Genomic DNA, 25,930 nt, shown 5'->3' with positions numbered 1-25,930 from the left:
CACCCACTTCTGCTGCCAACACCTCCATCTTTACATCATATTGTCTATTTCCTTATGATTTAGTTTAAGTACTTGATTTGTACTATTAAATAAGTTTACTCAAATTAAAGTAAACTTAATTATGTTAATTAGGTAAATAGGACAGGACATGGTAGTCACGTACTACTTCATTTATTGCAATTTAAATTATGGAACTGGCATTGGATCCATTTCACAGGGTTTCCAATCATGTCTAATTAATGTAATATTTCTTTGAATAGGTTCACACAAAATAACAACATTTTCATCATCATTTGCATGAAAGAATAAATGTTGCAAAGAAGTGACAAAATACCATAAGTCACGAACTTACGATCTGATTCTTGTAAAGTAAAATATTGATTTTGAGAGAAGCAAATTTTACAGGTAAAAAGGGAAAATTACAAAGTGAAAACATGATTCTATATAAAAACTATAATTTATATAATAAAAGTATAAGCAAAAATCATACGATTCCATATAAAACTATAATTTATATAATAAAATATTTGTTATCATATTAAATAAAATTACATGTTATTCAATCTGCAAGTGGTTATGGCTTATGAACCGGCAGTTCTAATTCACATCCATTTTTAGGACGGTTCCAAGGACCGGTTCAAAATTGGCCGGTTTCGGCCCAGCTTAAATTAGCTGAATCTTGTTTATGATTTTGGTTTCGGCTAGTTCTAAAAATATATATTTTAGAAAATTGAACATAAATACATAAAATTAAAATTAAATTTGAAATAAGTGATTAATTATACTTAAAACTAACAAAATTTCATTTAATTTATTATATATAGATTAGATAATTAAAATATACTATTTTAAACGAATTTGGTTCAGAACTAAAATTTGAGGTTCCGGTTCAAAAACTATAAAACCAGCCCAAAATCTACTTTCTTTATATTGTGACCGGTTCCGGTTACAAATTTGGCCAGGCTGATTTTGGGCCGCATTATGAGTCAACCTGGGCCGTAACCATCTCAAACTAAATCACATATTCACTTCAAGAAAACTTTAAATACAAGTTTTGAATGTTATGCAGCCCAAATGCTTGAAACTATCAAACAGAACATGAGGCCGAATATCAATTCCACAATAGGCCCAATGACCCATCTATAAAGATCCATGTCATGAAAGCCTCATATTTGCCTCAATAGCCTTTCTTGTGTTGTACCTTTGATTCAGGCCTGACCCATCAACTATTGGAGAGGTCAATACCCTACCCATTTCATAAAGAAGAAAAATGAGTAAAAGGGTTCCTGAACTTGTGATCGGAATGCAATAATTCTCTTTTCCGCCGTTTTGATCAATTAAAGACAATGATCTTTATATTTAAATTAATTAAAAAATATTGTAAAATATGGACGCATTCATGAACCGGAATGTTATTTAAAAATAAAATCTATTGTCCTTAATTAATTAAAAAAATATAAAATATTATCTCTAATTGATCAAAATAGTTAAAAATGAATTATTTAATTTCGAAATATAATTTCAAAAACCAAAATATTGTTTGCTAGAAGAAAAATTCAAAGCTGATTAATAATGGTACTGGATAGCAGAAAACAGAAAGAAAGTGCCGGGTCAGTTAGGAAATGAGGACTATTTTGCCAGCCAAATTAAAGACCAAAATATTACTTTTCGTAGTAGTAATGGTTGCCACGTCGTCTCCTAAACTTAAAAAAAAGTTGTGATTTTTTTCCTTCTTTAATTTGGCCTGTCAATGTCATCTTCAAGCTGAAAATGACTTGCTGCTGCTAATACTTTTCAATAGTACATCGTGATTGCAACTTTCAACTGTATATAGCCTTTGATCGCCTACATCTAATTTATTTTACCGGCAAAAGCACATATTTAAATCCCTGCACGATCGCATAATTTAAATAATTTTTTTTATTTTTATTTATCAACATTGGATTTGTACACTTTTAGTTTTACGGACATTGATTTTTTTGGTCACGTAAATGGAGTGTATGTACTTCACACACGTGTCGTAAGTGCGACTGAAATAAATAATAGTAAGAGATCGAATTTTAAAAATATGGTAACGTAGGGACTCAAATAAGCGTTTTGTCTATTTTTTTTTTAATATTGAGTAAATGATATGTTCTTTAACCTACAATGCAGGGTGAAAGTGAAACCGATGCAGCAATTTTACCTTCCACCATTTATTAAAACTTTTTAGCTTAGGATTTAGTCAAAAATTCTATTTTTATATTTAACCCTTTTCTGATAAGACACAGAATCTCCTCCTAATTTAGATTTAAAGTACTTCAGCTAATCAAAGTCATTAGTAGGTGCCACATAACCCCTTTGGACCGTTCAATTTCATCTCTTAATTGCTATATAGGGTCTTTAATAAGTATCTGGCGGTAAGTTAACTGTCAGTTGTGATTGTCAATTGTTAATTAAGTGAAAATTTGCTGGTTTGATGTGAAAATTTGAACATATATTAGTGGGTCCATAAGTCTTAAATTTTTAATGTTTTTAGAAGGGAATTTAGCAAGTCGGCAGAGAGAGTTTAAACGTGGTTCAGTGGTCTTGTCATGCATTATACAATTTCTTACAAATTAATTTGTCTTTAAACCAATTAACTTGTCTTGTGGAAGCTGTGTAACCTATGGCAACAACAGAGGTAACCAACGGTCATTTTTGTTGCTTGTCCTGAATTAGTTTCTTGTTTTGTACGGTTGCTTCATTTTTGTGGTTTGTTAGTCTTGTTTGATCTATGTATGATTAACTATTTTAGATGTTCATTAATTAATGGTTTGTTTGCAGTTGCAGGAGAATGAGACTTCAAATGGATGGCCACTTGGGTTGGAGATCATGAACATGCGGCTTCGAGTGGCGGACCCTTGCCAGGCTGCTCCGGTTGAACCTCGTTCCGCTCTGCGTTTGTGCTCGGCCAGTTTCTCCTCATACTCGTCCTCTAATCTTGACACTGAGGTGAACTTACTACTAATGAACTCAATTTACCATTTGAAATTATATTAAGATTTTCAATTGATAAATGATTTTAAGATTATTTGGTCATTATTGATTGAATGTTTTTGATTCAATTACATTAAAGTTCAGTAGTATTCTCTATAATGGTGAATTGAATAAATGAATAGGTTATGTTTTAGAAATATATTATACTTAATCGTCTAAGTTTTTCTATTTTTGATAAGCATATAATAGTAATCTGAATTTAGCATAAATATGGCTGCTGGCGTCGCATTTTGAATTTAGCATAATTATCGTCCTAGTGATTCATAAATTTGCGTCATGAATTACAAATCATAGAGTATTTTCTCTAGTTAAAGATGTTGTGTTGAATAGCGAGCTAGATGAGTCGATATTACAGGATCGCCTAGCTTGCTTGAGAATTCGATTTCAGAGATCGAGAACTTAATAAAAAAATTATAGTTCTATATGGGGAACAAAGTTTATTTAAGAATTTTATCGCAATTGAAACATAGAACTTTATAATGATTGCGTCGAGACTTAATAAAAATCTTGTATGACTCGCTCACCTATTGATGCCCATCTGCGGCTCGAACCAGTCTACAGCATCCTTTTTCCAAGACAATAGCGTGTCGCTGGGGCGGCTAATCGGCATTAGACCGGCGAAAGGAGACCATTACTTTGCCAGAAGAGTTGGCTTAAGTGAACGAGAAACTAAACCAGTTAAAGTGGTGAACTCTGAAGTAAGTACAAGGCATAGACAGGAAATGTCGGAAGGAATCTGCATTCCTTTACTAGTTGGCACTATGGAAAAGATGAGCAGAAGTAAAAGCAAGACAAAAGTTTGATAGTCCAATTGCATTTTTTGATAAGATAAACATCATTTGATTATAATCTGATCTTCTGTTTTTGTCTGCTGTTGTAAAATATGTTCTGTTGAGAAAAATTGGTTACTATAATGGTACCTTAATTCACACATAAATGGCCCATTTCTCCATTTTCTTGCTGCAAAACTTGCCGGTTTTCTTTGTTTTTGACTCAATTTCAATTATTTTCTTACATTTCTTAGCCAATTACGATCATGAATTCAATGTAACTGCAGTAATCAGCTGCTACACTTGAAATTAAATGAATGATATCATGTTTTCTATATATTAATCATTCGGTATTTTATTATGGGTTAATTCCTAAAAAAATCACGAACTTTACACGAAATTTCATTTTAATCATGTCCTTTAAAAGTTGCCATTTAAAGGCACGAACTTTCATTTTGTTTCAAATCTATCATTTCAGTGTATTTTTGTTAACTAAATTCTTCAATAAACCATTAATGAAAGACCCAAAGTATAAATTGACATTAAATCTTATTATCTTTTAGTTAGAGTATATAGGATTAGGAATTTTTGGTTCGATAAAATACACCGGATTTTACTTTGGCGATAGATTTGAAACAAAATGAAAGTTCATGCCTTTAAATGACAACTTTTAAAGTTCATGATTAAAATGAAACTTCGTGTAAAGTTCGTAATTTTTTTAGAAATTAACCCTTTTATTATTGTACTAGTTTCGCATTACGTGCTATGCACGTGGCTCGTAACGTAACTTGTGAATGTATATATTAGTAAATTTATTATAATTATATCAATTTTTTATTTACAATTAATATTAAATTAATTAAAAAAATTTATAAAAATAAATATAATAAATTCGGTTATTAAATTTGTTTCCATACTAAATTTATTCTTCTTTTGGTCATATAATAATTATAATTAACTTAATTTTATTAATAATATCTTTAAAAATAATAAGATTGAAATTTAAATAATAATATATTGACCAAATACAGTGTTTTAATTTATAGTTCAATCAAACTAAAAGATAGGTATTCCTACTAATTTGGAGACAATTTAGCTACCTATTCTAATTAGGATTTTAATTATAATAGTGATTAATTAAATAACTAATTGGTTAATGACTATAAAACCTTTATTTAGTAGTAAACTGAAAAGGATTATTCAGTAAATTTGCCTGTCCCCTCCCCCCATCCGTGCTTTTATATATAGTATAGATTAAGCGCTGGATAACTTAAATTGGAAATTGGATAAAGATCATATGACAATACAACTTTTTCTATTTAAAAATTGATGCAGTTATATACTTTAGTACTACTAGAACTTGACACTTTTGTTTAAACTTAAATAATTTGATAAAAATTTATAATATTGTTTCTTTTGTTATGTAAAATTTATAATAGGTGCATGAAAACTTTAGAAAATGAAGGCTAAGAAGTTAAAGAGCTAACATCTCAAGCATCTTGTTTGTGATTAAGATTATAATATTATAACGACAAGACTCTGATGTACTATAAACATCCAATCTTAGGCCAAGCGATCGTCCTTTCTTTAAATCAAAGTTGGTTTCTTTCATGGCAGAAGGAGGTGATTTCGTCTTTCCTCCATTCTGTTCATATGTTCACACATTTTATATTTTTTCTTTTAAAAATACTCTGATCATAAAGATGTGTGATGTGCGTGTTTTATAAAGTTCTAGCATTTGTTCAATAAAATGCTCATATTGTAGATTCAATATTTTAGAAAATTTTATGCTTTTTTAGCTAAATTGAACTATATAAAAAAAGTAGCAATTTTTAAAAAAATAGGTTGTAAATGGTATTTGACATCTCTTAAGTTTGTTTAATGCAATGAAGATACAAAAATACTTTGACACATAGAAAAGATATGTACAAAATTGAGTTAAAAATTACAAGGAATGTATAAAATGAGTTTTTTTTTCAAACTTAAAGATAAAGGGTATCAAGAAAAATTGAAGTACTATGTACTCCCTCCGTCTCATTCTAATTGAAAAAATTTCAATTGCACATTATTTAAGAAATTTTAGTAACATTACTTTTATATCCTTACATTACATTAAATGCATCACAAATTTTCAAAATATGCTTTCTAAATGTATTAATTGAAGAGGGTATAAAGAGAAAAGTAGTGTGAAAAGTACTTTATAAATAGAAAGTGTCAATTAGAATGGGACACCCAAAAAGGAAATAGTGTTCAATTAGAATGGGACGGAGGGAGTAATAAATTAAATTCTAGAAAACATCAAATTAGATCTAACATCCTATATACTTAAAGCAAAATAATGCAAACAATGCAAAAAATATGGAATAAGAATTTAGAGTAAAAGGTCAACGCGGTTTTCAAATTTATATCTCGAAATGAAATAAGTTTATTTTAATTTTTTTAAGTCAATTAGATTCAAAATTTGTAATTTTTTAACTCGATTTTGTACTTTTTTATTGTCGCAGTATTTTTGTACACTAGTGTCGCTTTACGTGTTTCACACGTGGCTCGTAGTATGACTCGTTAAAATAATGATAATTATATTTATTACGGATTAAATATATATGTTTAATTAAATAATAATTAAAATAGTATTAATTATATATTTAAAATAGTTAGTAATCTAGACAATTATAAGTAGATTATTTTAGTTAGTGTATATTTATTAAATATTAAAATATTAACGGACATGTATACATACCTCTCCCATCTGTACGTTTAATATAGTACAGCAAAATTCTTTACATATGACTATCAAATTAGTGAAGTTATTATGAAATAATAAAAGTTGAACTTGTTATCAAAGATTGATTTTTTTGTAGAGAAAATTAGCCCATATACTGTTTTGGGCCAAAATATTGTGGTTTTTACGGTGACCAAATTCATTTTAATTTTTTACGGTTACAAACTTTTTTTTTTGATTTAACAATATATGTTTTACACAAATAAATTTATAAATTTGACAAATACTTAACTGTTAATTCAGCAAACCCACAATCAATTCGTTACTTTCCTATTTCTTAAGATTTTCTCTAGATTTTTGGGACTTTATATGCACTTTCCTTTTCCTCATATATTTTCCCTAGATTCTTGCCTTCAATCCGTAACTCCTATCATTAACAAAATATTCCCCATTTTGTTTAGAAATTAGGTTGAATATCTTCTGAAAATGACGAAAACAAGGGCTGCCAAAAAACCCACCTCCAACCGAGAAATCTCTTCATCTCTTTTAGCCCGCCTCCGACGCAAGCCCTCCGCCATCTCGACCGCCATCGAGTTCGTTTTTGCTGCAGCCCTCAGCTAACTATTTGTCTCAAGCCCCAAGCTGCCGCCGTACGTCCGAAAATCGCAGATATGAAGCCATGGAGGAGACGACAGAAACGTCAAGAAATCCGTTGATGCCAAGATAATTGTTCTAAAAAATCCTTATATGTTATTGCTTTTAGAGTTCAGTATCCAGCATCGTCTTTAATTAAAATTCCTTTGATCTTATAATAAACAATAACCTTCAATGTTGTCATTCCTGCATTTTTAAAAAATAATTACTGTCAGTATCCATGTTAGTTAACCATTAGGTAACTATTAGTACACTATTAGTTAACTCATAACAGAAACTTTAATTCTGCAAGCATTTTTAAAGTTTTTGAATCGTCTTTGTTATTTTTTATATTGCAGTTTTTTTCCTGCAAACTGATGAAAAAAACGATGAACGAAGGCGGTTTGAGTTGAACGAAGAAAGCAGTCGTTGGAGTGGGACGAAGATAGGCGAATGATGAACGAAAGCGAACGATAAACGAAGGCGCGGTGTCTGGCAGCTGTTGTCTTTTTTTATTATAATTGGGATATTGGCAATGATGTACAAATAATTAAGGTTAACTATATGTTTTTTAATGGTTAATTAATAGTTAACTGATTTTGTATGAATTTTTATATAAAATATGAATATATATTGATAATTACTTTTTTTAATTACAATTAACTAATATGTGACTAATAGTTAACTAATTGTGCCTATTTAATGAGTAATAGCATACTATTAGTTAACTGCATGTTAATTTCATATTAACTTTATTTTTTCAACCTAATGTTAAGTTATTAAGAACAAATTGATATTTTTAATGATTCATAGTATACTATTAGTTAACTGAAAAGTAAAACCAATGTCTACATAAAGATCTTCCTTCCATACTCCGTCATATCAGAACTTTCAATGTTGTCATTCTTGCATTTATAAAATAAAAAATTTGTTAATTTTCATATTAGTTAACCATTAGGTAACTATTAGTAAAATTTTATTATTTAAAAAAAATCAAATCGTTTTTTTGTTGAAAAAAATAATTACAGCTAGTTTTAAAAAAATTGTTATTTGTTTTTTAAGAATCATGTATTTGCCATTATATATGGGAATTACATTTGAATTTCTTGTTTTGCTGGATTTTTTTTATTTCTCAAATGCTTGTTGTTTTCATTTTTTTAATCATTTTATTTTTTTGGTTTCCCTTTTGCCGTTTATGGCATATAATTCAAATTATCAGTTGCTATAATTAAGGATTATTAAAGAATTTTGAATATTAATTGCTATATATTTATGCTTTGAGATTTTGTAGGAGATTTTGATTCTTATAACCACTTCCTTCCTTTTTTATAGTTGACAGTAATCCTCAAATATCATAAAGTTATTTGTGCAATTTAGAAACTTAAAAAATATGCCATCAACTTTTTTTTTGGTAACCAGTAAAAATCTAATTAAGTATATCCATGTAGGGTACTTATTTAAAGAAGCCTTTTTTGTATATACATAATTTTACCATGTAAACCAAACAACTAATGGAAATTGTTACCTTTAAAACTCTTATCTTACCGTAATAAGATATTTAGGATGGATTCAAATTATCAAGACATAGTTCGTATCCTAAGTTAACTATAATATTGTTAGGAGTAGTTTAACTAAAGTACAAATTCTAAGTAAATTAGAAGTAGTTATAATTAATATTTTATTTTTATAATTTATCAATTACTATAAAACCTTCATTTAAATGATCAATTAGCTATAAATTAAAAAAGATAATTTAGTAAATGTGCCTGTTCCTCCACATCCGTGCTTTTATATATAGTATAAATATATATATTTTACCTTCTTGGTAAGAAATTGAAAGGGGAAAATTTAGGAATCTTATCACAATGGTAAAATAGAAGGCTATATCAAAAAAAAAAATTAAAAAAAAAATACAGAAGGTAATACCATGATCTAACGGGTCATAACGATCCACGTATCCTACAATTGTGAACACCTTAGATCTTAACTGCAAAAGCAAAACCCTGATCTAAACCCTCAAATCACCTCCCCACAACACTCCCAAATTCCCAATCCAGTAACAATAATATTGACAGCCATGTCCGCCACCGGAGCCGCCAGGTCCTTCATGCGCTCCACCGCCAGACTCAGCTCCGGCCTCAAATCCAGGCCCGGAACCACCTCAACTTCCTCTCCGTTTCGCATCCCTAAGCAAAATTCACTCGCCAATCGCATTTTCAGGTAAATTTACTGTTATTTCCTCTTTATAACAGTATAAGCACTTGTCATTGAAATTAATTGGCGATTTGTTGTTTTCGATTTTTTACAGGTCACCGGTGGAAATGAGCTGCAGTGTGGAGACATTGCTTCCTTATCACACTGCTACTGCTTCTGCTTTACTCACTTCCATGCTCTCGGCTTCGCCTCGTGCCTTTAATTGGACTCCCGAAGGTGAATTATTTTGAACTTGTCGGTACATTTCAATAATTTTACGCATAATAACATGTATGCTTGTGTTTGCTGCTTGGTGATCTTGATAATTAATTATGACTAATTGAATTTCTTAGTAATTAATCTGCTTGGCGATCTTGATAAGTATTGTCGGATTGTTAATTAATTCTAGTATTGCGTTCTTTAAAGTGTTGATAATGGAACCGTTTTTTTTTCCTTCATTAGGTGTCTAGGGAAGTGGGGAACATTGCAAGATTAGGTATTTTATGATCTTTCCGTAATGAGGAAGCGTTAAGATTTTGGGGTTTTCCACTTTTAGTAGTGTTGTAAGTCTATGCTTATCTCGGTTCGTTATATAAGAGAATGTTCATTCTTCTTCCTTTTGTAGGGCAATCCAAGCCTAGATGAAGTTCAAGCAACCAAAGATGGGGTCATTTGCATTCTTTTCTTATCGGCTCTTCTAGAAATAATGTCGAGGCTTATAACACTAATTTATACCTGTTTGGTTTTGATACTTGGGAATTCTTAGGTTTCTGTTGTAGAAACGACCTTTTAAATAGTAAGGGAATGAAACTGTTGTCATGCTCGGTGGTAATTATGTTTTTGCATGTATGCCTCCGTTGATTTATTACATTTCGAACACATTTGATGCTAAACAAACTGTTAGGCAATTTGATGGCAGTGCAAAAATGTATTCCAGTTTTGTGACTTGATGTGAAATTATATTTTCCTTTCATGTGCGTATAATCATATAGGGGGCGTACTAATTCGTTGTATTCATTCAGATTGCAATGATGATGTATGATGAATGTCAGAGGATACAAGCGATGTTTTTGTACATGCACTGAATGAGAAGGTGATGAAAGAAAGCCTATTAGGATTCTTAGATACTTCTTCCAGTTTAGAAAGCTAAGAATATGTTTAAGGGCTGTTGAACTTGGGGAAGAACTAGTCGTTTACTTGGTTTGATAATAACTGTGCAGTTTCCTTGGCTTATGATCATTTTTAGGCTGTTGTAATTCGGATGTTTCTCGTTAAGATCCTTGATCAGTGATCACCATTGATTGACTTAATAGGTTGGGGAATTAAAAAGTTACAGCGTCTTAACATTGCTGTCATTATTCTTTTTGTTGCTTTTGATAATAGTCAACTAGCAAGTTTACTCAATTGTGAGATTGTAACTCTATTTTCTCATACCTCTTGTATTGTAGATGGATGATTGTTCTTTATTCGGATGTGGTGCATCAAATTCAAAGGTCATTTTTCATGGAGTTTCAGTGGATTTTGTTATTCCTTATAGAGCATCATTCTTTTGACAGAATTAAAAACTCGAAAACGTTTAATTGCAAGCAATGAATAGTACATTATGAAAGCGGATATTTTTTGTAATCTGCTGCTGCTAAACATTGATAATAAGTTCGCTGCTCAATTGAGCTATTCGCTTTTTTAAGATCTATCCCTGCAAAGCAAATGCACCATTACACACATCTTCTTTCAGAAGCATATGAAAAAGCAAGTATTGAGTTGTTTACGTGAGACTAATATCGTTCTAAGCTAAACCCTTCAAGAGTATGCATAAGCTTATGAAGCTTAACAACCGATTATTGATCAAAGGAAACCAAATATCTTTTCAAAAGAGAGCTGATGTAAACAATAAATAACCAAAGAGAAAGAAATTAGATAATTGGATTTTTACTATTAACACCAATAGTTCAGATTCCACCAATCCTTCACAAGATTAGATCAAGTGACAATCTCGTCAAGCACTTCATGACGTTAAATACTCCTAATAGACGTTAACAAAGTTAAAATTAAAAAGAAGGGCTAACCAATTTCAGGAATTTCTGTATACCAAACCCAACTACCATTGAAATTATATCTTAATAGCACCCATGCCACACGAAGAACGAGCAGAAACAACCACCAGGCTTTTCGATTTCATTAACCACTATGTAGACGTCAAATTACTAGCAGAATTACTACCATAATCACTTCATTCTTCAGCAGCCACCGTCACCAGTTCATACTCCACAAGGGAAAGATTGTTATCCTCTTTTACATCAAAATTGGCCGGTTCAGTGACCTCGATGCGTCCCCACTTGTCAACAGCCATCCTCATGGAACCCTTAAACATGTCAATCTTTGCATTCCGGATAATTACAGTAGTGTCTGGTTTCATCAAGTCAACTGCGCAAAAGATGGCCAGTATTGTTATCAACGTAAGCGGTAATAAACAACTCACAGATGGACAACGGTCAAGTCCATGACTACAAATAGAAAACTTGTTACTGCATCTACTTTTGAAGGAAATTATATAAACAAATAACAATAAAACCTAAATTATCACGCTCAAGCCTTTCATTTGCCATGCTGAAAATTTTCTGGTGACAAAAGCATCTTGACACAACTCACAGATTGTTTAAAGGAAAAGGTAGAAGGGAAGTACTAGAAGTCAATAATCAATGTATGAGTTTTCAGTTTGACAAAATCATCGTCTTTTAAGAGGTACATGCAAAATAATTCATAAACTATTGTGCAATTTTAACGAACTTTCAATTTTGGCCATTTAAAACACAAACTGACAATACTTTCCATTTCATAATATCTAGCAATTTCCAATCAGAAAACGCTGATGTGAACGCCGGGCCAGTGGACAACAGAACAGTCCATGTCAGCATTTTTATTGGAAATTGATCGGTGTTTTAAATTTCAAAAAACTAATAGTTCTTGTTTAAAATTGCCAAAATTGAAAGTTAGTGTTAAAAGTGCAAAACATACTTCATGATTTGTTTTGCAATCAACCCTTCTTTCAATTTGTGTCAATTTCTCTCTTTTCGGTGAAAGAGAGGTAATTTGTCAAACTAGAAGAAAATTTATCTATTCCTAACAATTCTTTACTCTGGAAATAGAGCTACTTTATCTAAAATTCTACTCAATAAACAAGGACACACAGGCATATACATCCAAGGTTGCAACCCCACCCAGCCTTTAAGAGCTCATTTGAAGATTCCATCACATAGAACATCCATAGGAGAGCTAAGAACAAAATAGCAAAAGCAGACCGAGACTTATGAAGCCAAATTGCGAATCTATCGATTCTTTCACCATCAATACTTTAATCAAATGCCAAATTGCCAGTGTAGCTATCTTTCAATATCAACATTTCCAATAAATCCATAATTCCCAAATACCAAAACAAATTGGCCATAGAAATTCCCAACTAAAAAAAACACTACAAAGCATAAAAAAAACACTGCATCAAACAATCAAATAAGTCCCATAAATCAATAAAACAAACCCAATAACACTACCTACCAAATCCCAGACATTTCCCAACATTTCCACGTAATGTACACCAATTTACACACATATTAAAACCCATCAACAATTCAAGCAAATCAAACAAAGGGTACATTCATAATTAAAGATAAACAAACAAATTAAAAATTAAGATCCAAAAAATTACACCTTGCTCATTACGGGCAGTGAAGAGAACAGCGCCAGTTTCATCGCCGATAAGACATTCGGCGATCTGGGTATTGCGTAGGCGATTAGATGAAGCAGTGGGTCGTGCCTTTTCCAAAACTGTGGTCGAAGTTAAAACTTTTGCGATCAGTGTGTGACCGTTGGTTCCGGGTTTGAGCTGATCCACTTTAATGAACACGGGTTTTCTTTTCTCTATTTTGTTGTTTGTGGTTCCCTGCTGTTGTTGTTGATTTGTTGTCGCCATTGTTTTTGGTGGATTGTGAAAGCTAAGTTGTTTGGGTCTGGATTTGATGTGAGAAACCCTAATGTTTTGTTCTACTGATTGTTTTAGGTTTTTGTCTGCCGTTTTGAGTATGCGACGACAAGCCGTTTTTTGTAATATTCGTTTTTCCACAAATATGGTTGACTTTTGTGATCAGCCGGGTAATTTTGATGGATTGTTGACAGTTCTTCCCACAATTGAATTTGTAGCTTCAATTGATTCCATCAAAAATTAAAAGTTTATTTGATTCAATTTAAAAATATTTAATTCCTAAACTAAAAAAAATACTACTACAAAATTTGGTTATTGATAAATCACCAAACAGGATCCGAGCTATAACGACCTGCACACCACAAACAGACAGAGGTCAGAAAGAACTCCGGTGGGGGTCACCGGACGTTCACTCCGACGCTCAAGTAAGATTTGAGGTAAAGGAAGAAGAAGAAGAGAAAAGAGAGTGCTTAGAGTAGAGAAAAAGAAATTACCTAGGGTTTGTCCTTAAACCCTCTATTTATAGTTAGGGTTTAAGGACAAACCTGCCTTGCTGGCAGGCTGTGAGCCCAGTGGTCCCAAGAATCAGTTATGCTGACGTGGTAGAATATCCCTGCGGGTGGCACGGGTTGTTAGGTGTGTCAGAGGGAACATTCCTCACGTACCTGTCAGAAGATCTTCTGTGGTCCCAGGATCTGGTACACGAGTGAGCGCTCTCGGGCAGGACCTCGGAGCCCGGATATCTTGGGAGTCAAGTTATCATGGTTCCTGTATCTGAGAGCAGCTCAGAGCTCGGACCAGATGGTCCAGTCTTTCGGGCTCAGGAGCTCGGAGCTCGGCTTAGGTCTGAATTGGACATACTTCAGAGCTCGGGTACGATTCTTGGTCCGACCTTATCAGACATGATTGTCTCGGATGATGTTTGAATTCCCATCGATCCGGTGACCCCCCAAGTCATGCGTTCTATGATTTCAAGAAGGTCGGGAATTGTTACCAGGTCGGTAAAATGCTTGACTTAGCGATGTTCGTTCCTGGCGAGGTTGCTTCGCCCCTACTAGATGTGCTACGTTATCACTAGTCCCCCCCCCAGTGCGTCGGATATTTATGTCCGAGATGGTGAGTTTATCCGGGTTATTAGGTCACGTGATTCTGGGCGTGCTTACTTTGTTTTTGAGTGATCTCTGACACCGAGCCGCTTGTCAGGGAGATGGGTGGGCTGAAACGGCTATGTGAAAAGACCTGTCCTTTCGAGTTGGCGTGCATGACAGCTGTTTGGGTGGGTGTCTTAAATGGCGGTTGTGCTTCAGCGCACGTCTCAGCCACGTGTTTAGCAGTTATTGCTAGTGCAATTTTCTAGGAGACGTTATGAGTGGAAAGAGAGAGAAAAATTAAAGGCGTGTCCTTTCAGTTTCCCTCTCTTTTCAGGTATAAATTTCATTTTTCAAACCTTTAGAGACTTTTTCATTTCTCTGTTTCTCTGAGTTAGACAATTAAAAACTTATAATTTCTCAGTTCATCGCCTTCTGAATTTCTCTGTTTCTCTGAGTTTGAAGACCTTTTTGTTTGTTCTTCGCATCGTTGGGGAGATTTTGCTGGTTCTGTTAATTGAAGTTGTTCGCTGCTGTGTTCGTTTCTTCTTGCGAAGGATTTACTGTGCTCTGTTGTTTTCTCCAAGGATCATCTGTGCTATATACAAGTGAGTATTTCTGAGTTTTTGCTTTAGTTCTTTGTTTCCTTCAGTTTTGAATACGTGTTTGAATTTCTGTGTTCTTAGTGATAGGCTTCTGGTTGTGTGCTTGATTTTTGATTTCTGCCTTTGTAATTCTGATTTTGGATTTCTGAATCATAGAGAGAATGAACTCCCCTTGCGTTTTGTAGTCTGTTGATTTTCAAAGATGGATGAAACTCGTTCGTGTTTGCCTTGTTTTATGTGTTTCAGTACTGTGATTTGCTAGATCTTTTGTTGTTGATTTCCAGAAATTGAAATGCCTTGTTGTGTTTGAGTTTATGTTTTGCTTTGAGCGATGAGTTTCCAGAAATTCTGGAAATTCATCGTGATGTTCTTCATGTTCTGATGGTTTCACCCCTTAGGAACTCTGTCTTTGATCCATAATTTCGATTCTGCTATAAGTTTATCTAGTTTTTCTATTTGAAACTTGTCTCATCCGAGCTGGTTTCTGTGTCTATAGGTATGTCGGGTGAAACCTTAGATCATGAAGAGGGGAGGGGTTATGATGATCACGGTGTGGGCACAGACGAGCCGTCTACGAAGTTCGTAGTCGTTCGCCCTCTCCGAGGTAACACCCCGGATGTGGAAGAGACTGGGACCTCTCAACCTTTACCGGTCGAGAAAGGGAAAAAGAAGAGAAAAGCTCCCGAGGCCAGCGAGAAAAATGATGACCGTGATATCAAGGCCTCTCGGTGCACCCGGGGTTTTCTGAGAGCAGTACGGGAAACGTTCAGTATTCCTGTCGAATACGAGCTGTCTTTGGTGCCCGAGGGGCAAAAGCTGAACGACGTGCCTCCTGCGAACACCATCATGCTGACCCTGGAGCATTTGCAGTCTGGGATCCGGTTTCCCCTGCTCGAGCACTACAAGGAGTTGAGCCGTTACTTCGAGGTGCCCTTGTCGCAGATTCACCCTAATGGGGTTCGACACTTCTCTTGCTTCTTGAAGCTCTGCGAGAAGACCGGGGTGGTGCCTAGCATGAGGTTGTTCTGCTGCCTGTACCTCATGTCCCTCAAAGACCGGAACCATTTTGCATACCTGCGGTTCCGGAGCGAAAGGAAGGCTGTTCCCGGGGGGTTGGTCTCTGGAGTGATTGATTCACTCCGGGATTTCAAAGAAGATTATTTTCAAATTTCCCATCCTTCGGCCTTTGATGGGATGGGTACCTCGTGGGTAACCAAATGCTACAAGCCGGAGAAGTGGTTCCACATCCCGGGACCTCTGGAGGATAACGACATCGCGGCCCTTCGGGATGATGCCCCCCCGGGGAAAAAAGCACAAGCTGATGACTTGTGCCCGAAGCTTGCTTTTGACTATTGGAAGAGTTCAGCGCCCGGTGATGGGGGTTTGTGACTTGCTCTGTAGTCTTGTTTGCTTAGTCTTGTTTTTTTTTTTTTTACCTTGAATTTTGTTACTTGTGTGAGTACTGACTTCGTTGTGTACATTTTTGTTGCAGTGAACAGCCTAGATCTGAGCAAGCTGGCCGGGAAGAAAAGAAAGAGGCCGGCGAGCCGAAATGTAGCCCCGGCTCCTGCTCCGGTTCCCCGAGCTACCGAGGTGCCAAAGTCACCTGCTGCCAAGGCACCTGCTACCACGGGTGTTCCTGAAGAACCCCTGCGGGGTGCTGATGCTATCCCCCTCCGAGTTCGTTTACCGGAGGGGATCGAGGTGCCGGTGGGTGCCGAACCGGTCGGGAATATCCCGTTCGTGAACCTGGACTCCACCGAGACGGTGGATGGTCCCATCCGGGGCTCGGCTGATCCCCAGGGGGCAACTCCTGCGCCCGCTGGGCAAAGTTCTAGGGCTCCTTCAACTCGGATGCCTGATCTTCCAGACATCTCGTCGGGGTCGAGCACCACTGCTCCGGGTCCTCAGACCATCACTCGAGCCAGCTTCGCCGAGTGGGTCAGCAGGCACAACGATGGTCGACCAGCTACCCTGCATGACCTGGTCATTGCGGGCGACGTTGCTCGTGTGACCACTCTTCCTGCTGACCGAGAGCACTACAAGTCCCACCAGCCTGAGAATTTGTGGGCTGTGGTTTCCTCCTTTTGCCTCCAGGTAAATATCTTCTATTCTCATCCTTTTACTTGTTTTGTCTTTGTTTTTATTTTGATTTGTGTTTTTTGTTTATTGCAGGCCTCGCAGATGGCCTACATGGCCGATCAAAACCAGAGCAAGGTGGAGATCGACCTGACACTGGCCAAGGACCTTCTTCTGACCGAGAAGAAGAGGGCCCGGGAAGCCGAGAGGAGGGCTTCCGAGGCAGAGAAGAAAGCTTTTGAGGGGGCTGCCCTGGTTGCTACGCTGGAGTCTCAGTTGAAGAGCTCCGAGGATCGCCGGGCTGAGGACCTCGGTGTGCTGGAGAAGCTGCGAGCTGAGGTGACTCAACTCGAGAATGACAGAGTCCTTGCCCGGGACGATTTCACCAAGCAGCTGGCCGACTTGACGACTCGGAACGATCTGGCTTCTAAGGGTCTTCGGGAGACCGTGGCCGACCAGAAGAAGCAGATTGCTGAGATCACCCAGCGGGCTGAGAAAGCGGAGGCCGAGGTGAAGGAAGTCACAGGCCGGGAAGAGAAGATTTATGACGACTTCCGCCGCATCCTCTATGTCAGCGAGGTTAAAGCGGGCGAGTATGTCCGAGGTCGTTTCGGAGCCGATGTGGATGTTTCAGACTTTGTTCTGGACATCGAGGAGCTGGGTCGGCGAGCCAAGGAGCTGCCAGAAGACTATGATGTGCCCGCCGACATCGAAGACTACCTTGCTGATGACCAGGAACCGGGCTCCAACCCTCCTTAGATAGTTTTTTCTTTTTTGCCTTGTAATTTTTGAACAGTTTTTGTAACTCCTGAATATTGAGCTTTGAGCTCTCTTTATAAGATTGAATACTTTCTTTTGTATATACTTGTTTTCTTGAATGAGATTTCCTTTATTTTGTAATGTCGAGCTCCGAGCTCCTTTGTTATACTTTGAATATTTTTGCAAGGTTTGATCACTTTGGCCTTTATATACATCTTGTTTTTTACTTGCCTATGTTCTCTTTGTTATACTCGTGTTATTTCTTTGAATGATGTTTTTGTTTTCTATTTTTGAAAATTTTGGTTAAGTATGTGACAACACGTTTGCATACTTAATTCAAACTAGTTTCCGAGCTGGCTCCAGTAGTGTGGACTTTTTCTATCCTCTTGTTTTCATATGTTGGTTCTTAGTTGTTCATAGACCAAGTTTAAGCAAGTTGCTCGGCGTGGATAGCCTATTGTCTTGGGACAACCCGGAGTTGTTGTTGCTCGGGGTCGAGAATTGCTCGTAGTACGTTGGTGGTATCTAGCCCGTTTGTGGCTTATAGCTCGCTGGTGGCACCTAGCCCGTAGATGGCACATAGCCCGTTGGTGGCTCATAGCCCGTAGATGGCACATAGCCCGCTGGTGGCACATAGCCCGCTGGTGGCACATAGCCCGTGGATGGCACATAGCCCGTGGATGGCACATAGCCCGTGGATGGCACATTGCCCGCTGGTGGCACATAGCCCGTAGATGGCGCATAGCCCGTGGATGGCACATAGCCCGTGGATGGCACATAGCCCGTGGATGGCACATAGCCCGTGGATTTTTTACCGAGTAGAGTGCTCGGGTTTTGAAAAGACATAAATTCTTTTTAATCTTTTTTATTCATTGAGGGGAAAAACTTATGTTTGAGTTTTACAAAGGCCTAACTCAAACATAAGTGAAAAAACCCCTAGGTACCTCGAAAAAGTAAAACAAGTAACTATTGATAGTATTTCCGAAGAACCTGGGAGTTCCAAGTTCTCGGAAGCACTCTGCCCGACATGTGTGCTATTTTATAAGCTCCTGCTCGTCCGACCTCAGTGACTTGATAGGGGCCTTCCCAGTTAGGTTCGAGTTTTCCCACTCCAGCATTTCCCTTAGTAATGTCTGCCCGTCGTAGGACCAGATCGCCAACTTGGAAACTCAAGGGTTTAACTCTCTTGTTATGATACTTAGCCATTCTTTGCTTGTATGCTTCGATTCTTAGCGCTGCCTGCTCTCTTCGCTCTTCCAGTAGGTCTAAGCATAATTTCTGTTCTTCCACGTTCTTAGCCTCATCGAAGAACTGGACCCTTAGAGTTGGCATCCCGATTTCCACCGGTATCATCGCCTCGCACCCATATGTTAGAGAAAACGGGGTGTCTCCTGTGCCTGCCCTTGGCGTGGTTCTGTAAGCCCATATGACCTTCGGTAGCTCTTTCAGCCACTGTCTATCGAACTCCCCCAGCCTGGCCTTGAGCCCTTTTAGGATCGTCCGGTTGGTTACTTCGGTCATCCCATTGCTCTGTGGGTGAACTACTGAAGTGAAACGTAAGTCAATGTGCAAGTCGTTGCAAAATTCCTTGAAGGCTCGGCAGTTGAACTGCTTTCCGTTATCAGTTACCAACGCTCTGGGTATACCGAAACGACACACGATTTGCCTCCAGAAGAAATCCCGGATCCGAGCTTCCGTGATGGTGCTCACTGCCTCTACCTCGAGCCACTTAGTAAAGTGATCTACTGCCACTATCAAGAACTTTTTCTGCCCCGTGGTTGGCGTGAAAGGCCCCAGGATGTCAATTCCCCACGTTGCAAATGGCCAAGGACTAGTAATAGGGCACTGCTCTGTAGTAGGAGCGTGTCGGATGTTCTGGTGCCTCTGACAGTTTTCACACTTCTTTACTATCTCCTCTGCCTGTCTGACCATCAAGGGCCAGTAGTAGCCCTGCAACACTGCTTTCTTTGCTAACATGCGAGGAGCTATGTGTGCCCCACAAATACCTTCATGTATTTCTCTCAACACATACTCCCCTTCTTCTGCCGTCAAGCATCTCGACCACGGGTGGGTGAATGACTTTCTGTACAAGACTCCGTCGAGGAACGCGTAGTACGGAGCTTGTCGCAAGATTTTGTAGGCTTTATCTCTATTTTCTGGCAGAGTTCCATCCATCAGGTAGTGGGCTATACCTTGCATCCAATTTTCCAACAGCTGAGTTAGAAAAATGGTTTCATGGTTGTCGATACTGGAATGCTTTTGAACAGAGAAATGAGCCCCCGGTATTTTTTCGTTCACTGTTGCTGCTTTGGCTAATACATCGGCCTCTTGGTTTTCCAAGCGAGGAACTTGCTCTATCACCCATTTTCCTCCGAGCTCCTGAATCTTGTTCAAGAAGAACTTGACTCTGTCCACGTATCTCCTCATTTCCGAATCCCGAGCTTCAAAAGTACCCAAGATTTGGCAAACGACTAACTGAGAATCACTCCTTATCGTTACGTGCTCGGCCTTGACCACGTTTACCATTCTCAATCCGATCAACAGAGCCTCATACTCCGCGGCATTGTTGGATGCCGGGAAATCGAATTTTACCGAGCTTCGGAGTGTGACTCCGTGAGGGCCTTTCAAGACTACGCCCGCTCCAGATCCATCCAGATTTGATGCCCCGTCGACTTCTAATACCCACCGTAGAAGTTGTTCGTCAGGTTCCTCAGGTTGGTCGCTTGCTGTGGTCTCAGCTATAAAATCTGCCAATACTTGTGCTTTCAGAGCCGGTCTTGGTTCATACCGGATGTCATATCCTCCCAGCTGGACCGACCAGCTGACCAGCCGTCCCGACATCTCTGGCCTCTGCAGCGCCTTTCTCAAAGGTTGGTTCGTACGTACTACAATGATGTGAGCCTCGAAATATCTCCTTAGTTTTTCCGCCGCCACCTTCAATGCCAAAGCAAATTTCTCAATTTTTGGGTATCTGACCTCCGGGCCTTTCAAGACTCTACTGAGATAGTAAACTGGGGTTTGCAGACCCTTATCCTCCTTCACAAGGACTGCTGCTGCTGTCTCGTCATTCACCGAGAGATATAAGTATAAGATTTCTCCGGGCTCAGGTCTACCTAGCACCGGGGGTGTGCTGAGGTAAACCTTCAGCTCTTCAAAAGCTGCGTTACACTCCTCTGTCCACTTGAAATTCTTTGTATTCTTCAGGATTTTGAAAAATGGCAAACATCGTTTGGCCGAGCAACTCATGAATCTGCCCAACGCCGTTACTCTCCCGTTCAACTTTTGTACCTCCTTCACCGAGCTGGGTGCTTTCATGCTCATCACTGCCTCGATTTTCTCCGGGTTGGCCTCAATGCCTTTCTCCGAGATGAGGTGCCCTAGAAATTTCCCCGAGCGGACTGCGAAAACACACTTTTCTGGATTCAGCTTGAGGTTAAAACCCTTCAGCTTTTCAAAAGTTTCTGCCAAATCCTGTGCGTGATCCTCGATCCCCTTAGATTTTACTACTATGTCATCCACATAAACCTCGACATTTTTGCCCAGTTGATCTTTAAAAACATGATTCATGAGTCTTTGATAGGTTGCTCCAGCATTTTTCAAACCAAAAGGCATCTTCTTGTAGCAATAGGTCCCCAGATCCGTTGTGAAAGCTGTTTTTTCTTCGTCATCTTTACTCATCGGGATCTGGTGATATCCCTGCGAAGCATCTAAGAAGGCATAGACCGCAAATCCGCACGTCGCGTCCACCAGTTGGTCAATGTTTGGCAGAGGAAAACTGTCCTTTGGGCAGGCATTGTTCAGATCAGTGAAATCTATACAAAGCCTCCATCTACCGTTGGACTTTTTGATCAAGACTACATTGGCCAGCCATTCAGGGTAGTCTACTTTCCTGATGAACCCGGCTTTCAAGAGCTTCTCCACTTCGTCTCGGATAGCAATCTGTTTCTCTAGAGAGAAAGTTCTTTTCTTTTGCTTGACAGGCTTGCATTTTGCATCCACGTTTAACTTGTGCGAGATGATCTTAGGGTCTACCCCCCCAATATCCTCTGGCTTGTTGGTAAACTCTTCCACATACTGTTTTATCCGAGCTATGATAGCTTCCCGGTGCTCGTCTGGCCAGTCTACGCCCAGCTTTACATACATCTCGGATCCCTCTGTAAGTTCAATCGTTTCTAAGTTTTCTCGGGGTTTCTGAGCTTTTTTCTCTCTGATGAGCAGCTCGGGTGTATCGATGTTCATCGTTTCCACCGTGCTGCCCATAGTGGCCATGTAACATTGCCTAGATAGGGTTTGGTTTCCCCTGATAGTTATGACCTCGTTTTTTACTGGGATTTTCATCATCAAGTAACGAATACTAGTCACTGCACCTGTGCTATACAACATAGGCCTACCAAGAATACCATTATAAGCAAGAGGCATGTCAACTATCATGAACAGTGAACGTACCTTCCGTGTTGGTTCCGCCAGAATTCCCTCTGTTCCGTCCTCCTGAGGTATTTCGATGCCGAGCTCTAAGTCTAGCTCGACCATGCCCTCTGGGGTGACCGGAGCTCCCCCCAGCCCCAGGAGAGGAATGTTCACAGGCTTGAGGTCAGTCTTGGATCCTCCCATTGTCAAAAAGACTGACAGAGTCAACAAGTTAACCGAGCTTCCATCGTCCACCAGCAATCGTTTTACCCATTTTGAACCAATGATGGCCGATACAATCAAAGCGTCTTCATGAGGAAAATCTACTCCTTTCGCATCCTCTGACCCGAAAACAATGTTAGGCCATGGCGACCCGGTAGATACCGACATGACCATCTTTTGCTTTTTCTTTCTGCGTTTGCGACCATACTCGGATTCTGAGGTTCCTCCTGAGATAGTGTTGATTACTCCCGTGACTTGTGTTTTCTTTGATGGGGATTGGGCTTCCCTATTCCCCCCGGGCTCCGACCTGACCGAGTTGACCCTCGTATTTCCTCGGTCTTGGCCCTCCTTGGCCACAACAAAATGTTGTAATCGCCCCTGGCAGACTAATTTGTCTATCTCGCTTCGCAAACGTCCACATTCCTCCGTTTCGTGGCCATAACCATCATGAAAATCACAGAACTTGGATCGGTCTCCATCTTTCACTAGCCTTGGTGGATAACGAATCTCTTCGTTGTTGTGCTTGATCCAGGATAGAATCTGCTCCCTTGGCGTGTTAAGTGGCACGTACTGTCTCGGTACTCCTGCTCGATCCACATATCCTTCCGTTCCTCCTCCAATACTGAAACTTGGCTTAGGTCCAGGCCCCGTGCTTGGCGGACTGGTCTGAGCATTGAATGGCTTGCTACCTCTGTACCCCGAAGTCTCGTTCAGAGGTCGGTACCGATCTTGGTTACGGTTAGATCCCTGAGTGTTCTGTGTTTTACTGGGAACCGGGCTAGCCGTCCCATAAGACTTCCTCTGCCTTTCCTCGTCAAGATTGATATAATTCCAAGCCCTGTCCATCAACTCGGTGTAAGTGTCAACCGGGTTGGTGATCAGGCTGTCTCGGAAGACTTGCATGCTGGTGTTATCTTTCATAGCATCGATGGCGGTATCATCATTCAAATCTTCTATCATGATCGCCTCGGCATTGAACCGAGCAATGTAAGCTTTTAAACTTTCTCCCGGTTTTTGAAAGCACTTCTTCAAATCACTGGATCTTTTCTTTCGTTCGATGCTCGGGGCAAAATGAGTTTTGAAAGCCATAGCAAGCTCCCTGAAACTAGTAATAGAGCCCTCCTTGAGGTTCTGGTACCACTTTTGCGCCGCATCACTCAACGTCGAGGGGAACACTTTGCACACTGTGGCGTCCGAGACACTTTGAACTCCCATGGCAACCTGAAAGCAACTTAAATGAGTCATCGGGTCGGATTAACCGTTATATCTGTCAATGGGCGGATATTTAAACTTATCTGGAAATGGGTCATCCCATATAGCCTTTGACAAAGGGCTAGCAATGCCACAGGTAGTAAAAGGTCGAGACTCTGCCTTGTGCCCTTTGTGCCTATCCAGCTCGGCCTGGACCAGACGAGTAACCTCGTCATGCAAAGTTTTCTGATGCTGAGATGCTGCACCCGAGCTGTGAACACTCTCTGCCCCGTTTCTCCTGACCGGTGGGACTCCTGCCCTCGCGGTCCGCAGAGGATCTGCCTCCGGGTCTGGGTCTCCCCTCCCCAAACCAGCGTCACCGCGCTGTGTCCCCGGTGGTAGATTCTCGTCTTGCACCCCCTCCCTTCGAGGAGGAGGAGGATCATTCCGACCTTCGTCTCTCGGAAAAGGGCGATCATGCCGACCTTCGTCTCTCGGCAGAGGGCGATCATGCCGACCTTCGTCTCTCGGCAAATTAGTGTCACGATGATCTTCGCCTCTGGGTGCTTGATGCTCTGTGGGACCTCTAGGTCTGGGTCGTGGGTGATCGCTCCGACCTTCCTCTCTCGGAGGACGACCATCCTGAAACTCAGCAGCTTGGGGTGGGGGGGCCACGGGGGTGGCCGAGGGATTGTAACTTGGGTAATACTGGGACATGACTGCAAAGTGCATCTGCTGGGCCTGGTGCAGCTGGCGAGCCATGTATTCTAAATATTCTTGAGCTTGTAAGACCGCCGGAGGTATATCTTGCCTAGAAGTTGTTCCTGTTCCCGTAGCCACCAGTGTAGCGTCTACCGGGAAGTTGAGTTGAGTGGGAGACAAGGTATTGTGGAGGAAACTCTGAGGCACGGTGGTTCCTGGGGTTGATAAGTGGGTGTGACTTGCATCTGAAGCAAAAGGGTTCGCCCTTGGATAGTTTTCCAACCCATATAAAGGCACAAATCCAGCTCCACTGCCGGAGGCCCTGGATCCTCCCACCTGAGCATTCGCCGGAGGAGTTAAGCCAGTGATCACAGAGGTCCGACCACTAGCAGAGACTCCACCAACCAAGTTAGTATCGGTAACCGTAGTTCCCAGAGGATCTACCCTGTCCAAAACAGGATCATCAGCCATTGTTTCTTGTCAAGATCTGATCAGCAACGTCAAGAGAACCAGAGTAGAACAGGGGAATACAAAACAGATTCCCACAGACGGCGCCAAGTGATAAATCACCAAACAGGATCCGAGCTATAACGACCTGCACACCACAAACAGACAGAGGTCAGAAAGAACTCCGGTGGGGGTCACCGGACGTTCACTCCGACGCTCAAGTAAGATTTGAGGTAAAGGAAGAAGAAGAAGAGAAAAGAGAGTGCTTAGAGTAGAGAAAAAGAAATTACCTAGGGTTTGTCCTTAAACCCTCTATTTATAGTTAGGGTTTAAGGACAAACCTGCCTTGCTGGCAGGCTGTGAGCCCAGTGGTCCCAAGAATCAGTTATGCTGACGTGGTAGAATATCCCTGCGGGTGGCACGGGTTGTTAGGTGTGTCAGAGGGAACATTCCTCACGTACCTGTCAGAAGATCTTCTGTGGTCCCAGGATCTGGTACACGAGTGAGCGCTCTCGGGCAGGACCTCGGAGCCCGGATATCTTGGGAGTCAAGTTATCATGGTTCCTGTATCTGAGAGCAGCTCAGAGCTCGGACCAGATGGTCCAGTCTTTCGGGCTCAGGAGCTCGGAGCTCGGCTTAGGTCTGAATTGGACATACTTCAGAGCTCGGGTACGAATCTTGGTCCGACCTTATCAGACATGATTGTCTCGGATGATGTTTGAATTCCCATCGATCCGGTGACCCCCCAAGTCATGCGTTCTATGATTTCAAGAAGGTCGGGAATTGTTACCAGGTCGGTAAAATGCTTGACTTAGCGATGTTCGTTCCTGGCGAGGTTGCTTCGCCCCTACTAGATGTGCTACGTTATCAGTTATTATTGAACAAGTTATACTATTAGATCATTCTATCTTTTTCTTGAACCGGATCATCCTATTTTTCCTATTTATTAGTTAAAATGTGATATATTTTTATTACTTATTAGCTAAAGTTTTATATAAGTATTAACAAAAAAGCCAGATAAATATATAAATATATTTATCTTCTAGTATTTAATTTATTGAACCGCGAGTTGAATTGTGAACTAATAGTCATATTAGTTCAATTTTAAGTGTCAATGT

At 39.4% G+C, this 25,930-nt stretch overlaps 3 protein-coding genes across 9 annotated transcripts; 2 read left to right on the top strand and 1 right to left on the bottom strand.

Annotated features, from left to right (window-relative positions):
- Nucleotides 1–2,296: 2,296 nt before the first annotated feature.
- Nucleotides 2,297–3,970, top strand: LOC126678257 (uncharacterized). 3 transcript variants are annotated; one of them, XM_050373163.2, is made up of 3 exons: nucleotides 2,297–2,399; nucleotides 2,806–2,973; nucleotides 3,573–3,970. In XM_050373163.2, exons 2-3 carry the CDS (start codon nucleotides 2,854–2,856, stop codon nucleotides 3,819–3,821), a joined length of 369 nt encoding a protein of 122 aa, XP_050229120.1. In that variant the 5' UTR covers nucleotides 2,297–2,399; nucleotides 2,806–2,853; the 3' UTR covers nucleotides 3,822–3,970. The 3 variants fall into 3 exon arrangements, with proteins under 3 accessions (XP_050229120.1, XP_050229116.1, XP_050229115.1); XM_050373159.2 differs by lacking the exon at nucleotides 2,297–2,399 and adding an exon at nucleotides 2,429–2,662 and having other exon boundaries at nucleotides 2,812–2,973; XM_050373158.2 differs by lacking the exon at nucleotides 2,297–2,399 and adding an exon at nucleotides 2,432–2,662.
- Nucleotides 3,971–9,137: 5,167 nt separating this feature from the next.
- Nucleotides 9,138–11,023, top strand: LOC126660870 (protein NUCLEAR FUSION DEFECTIVE 6, mitochondrial-like). Of its 5 annotated transcripts, none has more exons than XR_007635460.2 (4): nucleotides 9,138–9,363; nucleotides 9,452–9,573; nucleotides 10,359–10,429; nucleotides 10,785–11,023. XR_007635460.2 is itself a non-coding variant. In XM_050354593.2 (4 exons), exons 1-3 carry the CDS (start codon nucleotides 9,221–9,223, stop codon nucleotides 9,804–9,806), a joined length of 273 nt encoding a protein of 90 aa, XP_050210550.1. In that variant the 5' UTR covers nucleotides 9,140–9,220; the 3' UTR covers nucleotides 9,807–9,832; nucleotides 9,962–10,281. The 5 variants fall into 5 exon arrangements, 4 of the variants coding, with proteins under 4 accessions (XP_050210558.1, XP_050210532.1, XP_050210540.1 ...); XM_050354593.2 differs by lacking the exons at nucleotides 10,359–10,429; nucleotides 10,785–11,023 and adding exons at nucleotides 9,799–9,832; nucleotides 9,962–10,281 and having other exon boundaries at nucleotides 9,140–9,363; XM_050354601.2 differs by lacking the exon at nucleotides 10,359–10,429.
- A 226-nt stretch (nucleotides 11,024–11,249) lies between these two features.
- Nucleotides 11,250–13,380, bottom strand: LOC126660862 (uncharacterized protein At4g28440). Its single transcript, XM_050354563.2, has 2 exons — nucleotides 13,042–13,380; nucleotides 11,250–11,760 (listed from the first exon to the last, which is right to left on the bottom strand). The coding sequence occupies exons 1-2, from the start codon at nucleotides 13,301–13,303 to the stop codon at nucleotides 11,567–11,569; spliced, it is 456 nt and encodes a 151-aa protein (XP_050210520.1). The 5' UTR covers nucleotides 13,304–13,380; the 3' UTR covers nucleotides 11,250–11,566.
- Between the last annotated feature and the right edge of the window lie 12,550 nt (nucleotides 13,381–25,930).

Source organism: Mercurialis annua, linkage group LG1-X (assembly GCF_937616625.2).
Source record: "Mercurialis annua linkage group LG1-X, ddMerAnnu1.2, whole genome shotgun sequence".
NCBI lineage: Eukaryota > Viridiplantae > Streptophyta > Magnoliopsida > Malpighiales > Euphorbiaceae > Mercurialis > Mercurialis annua.
This window is presented reverse-complemented; position numbering and strand designations above follow the sequence as displayed.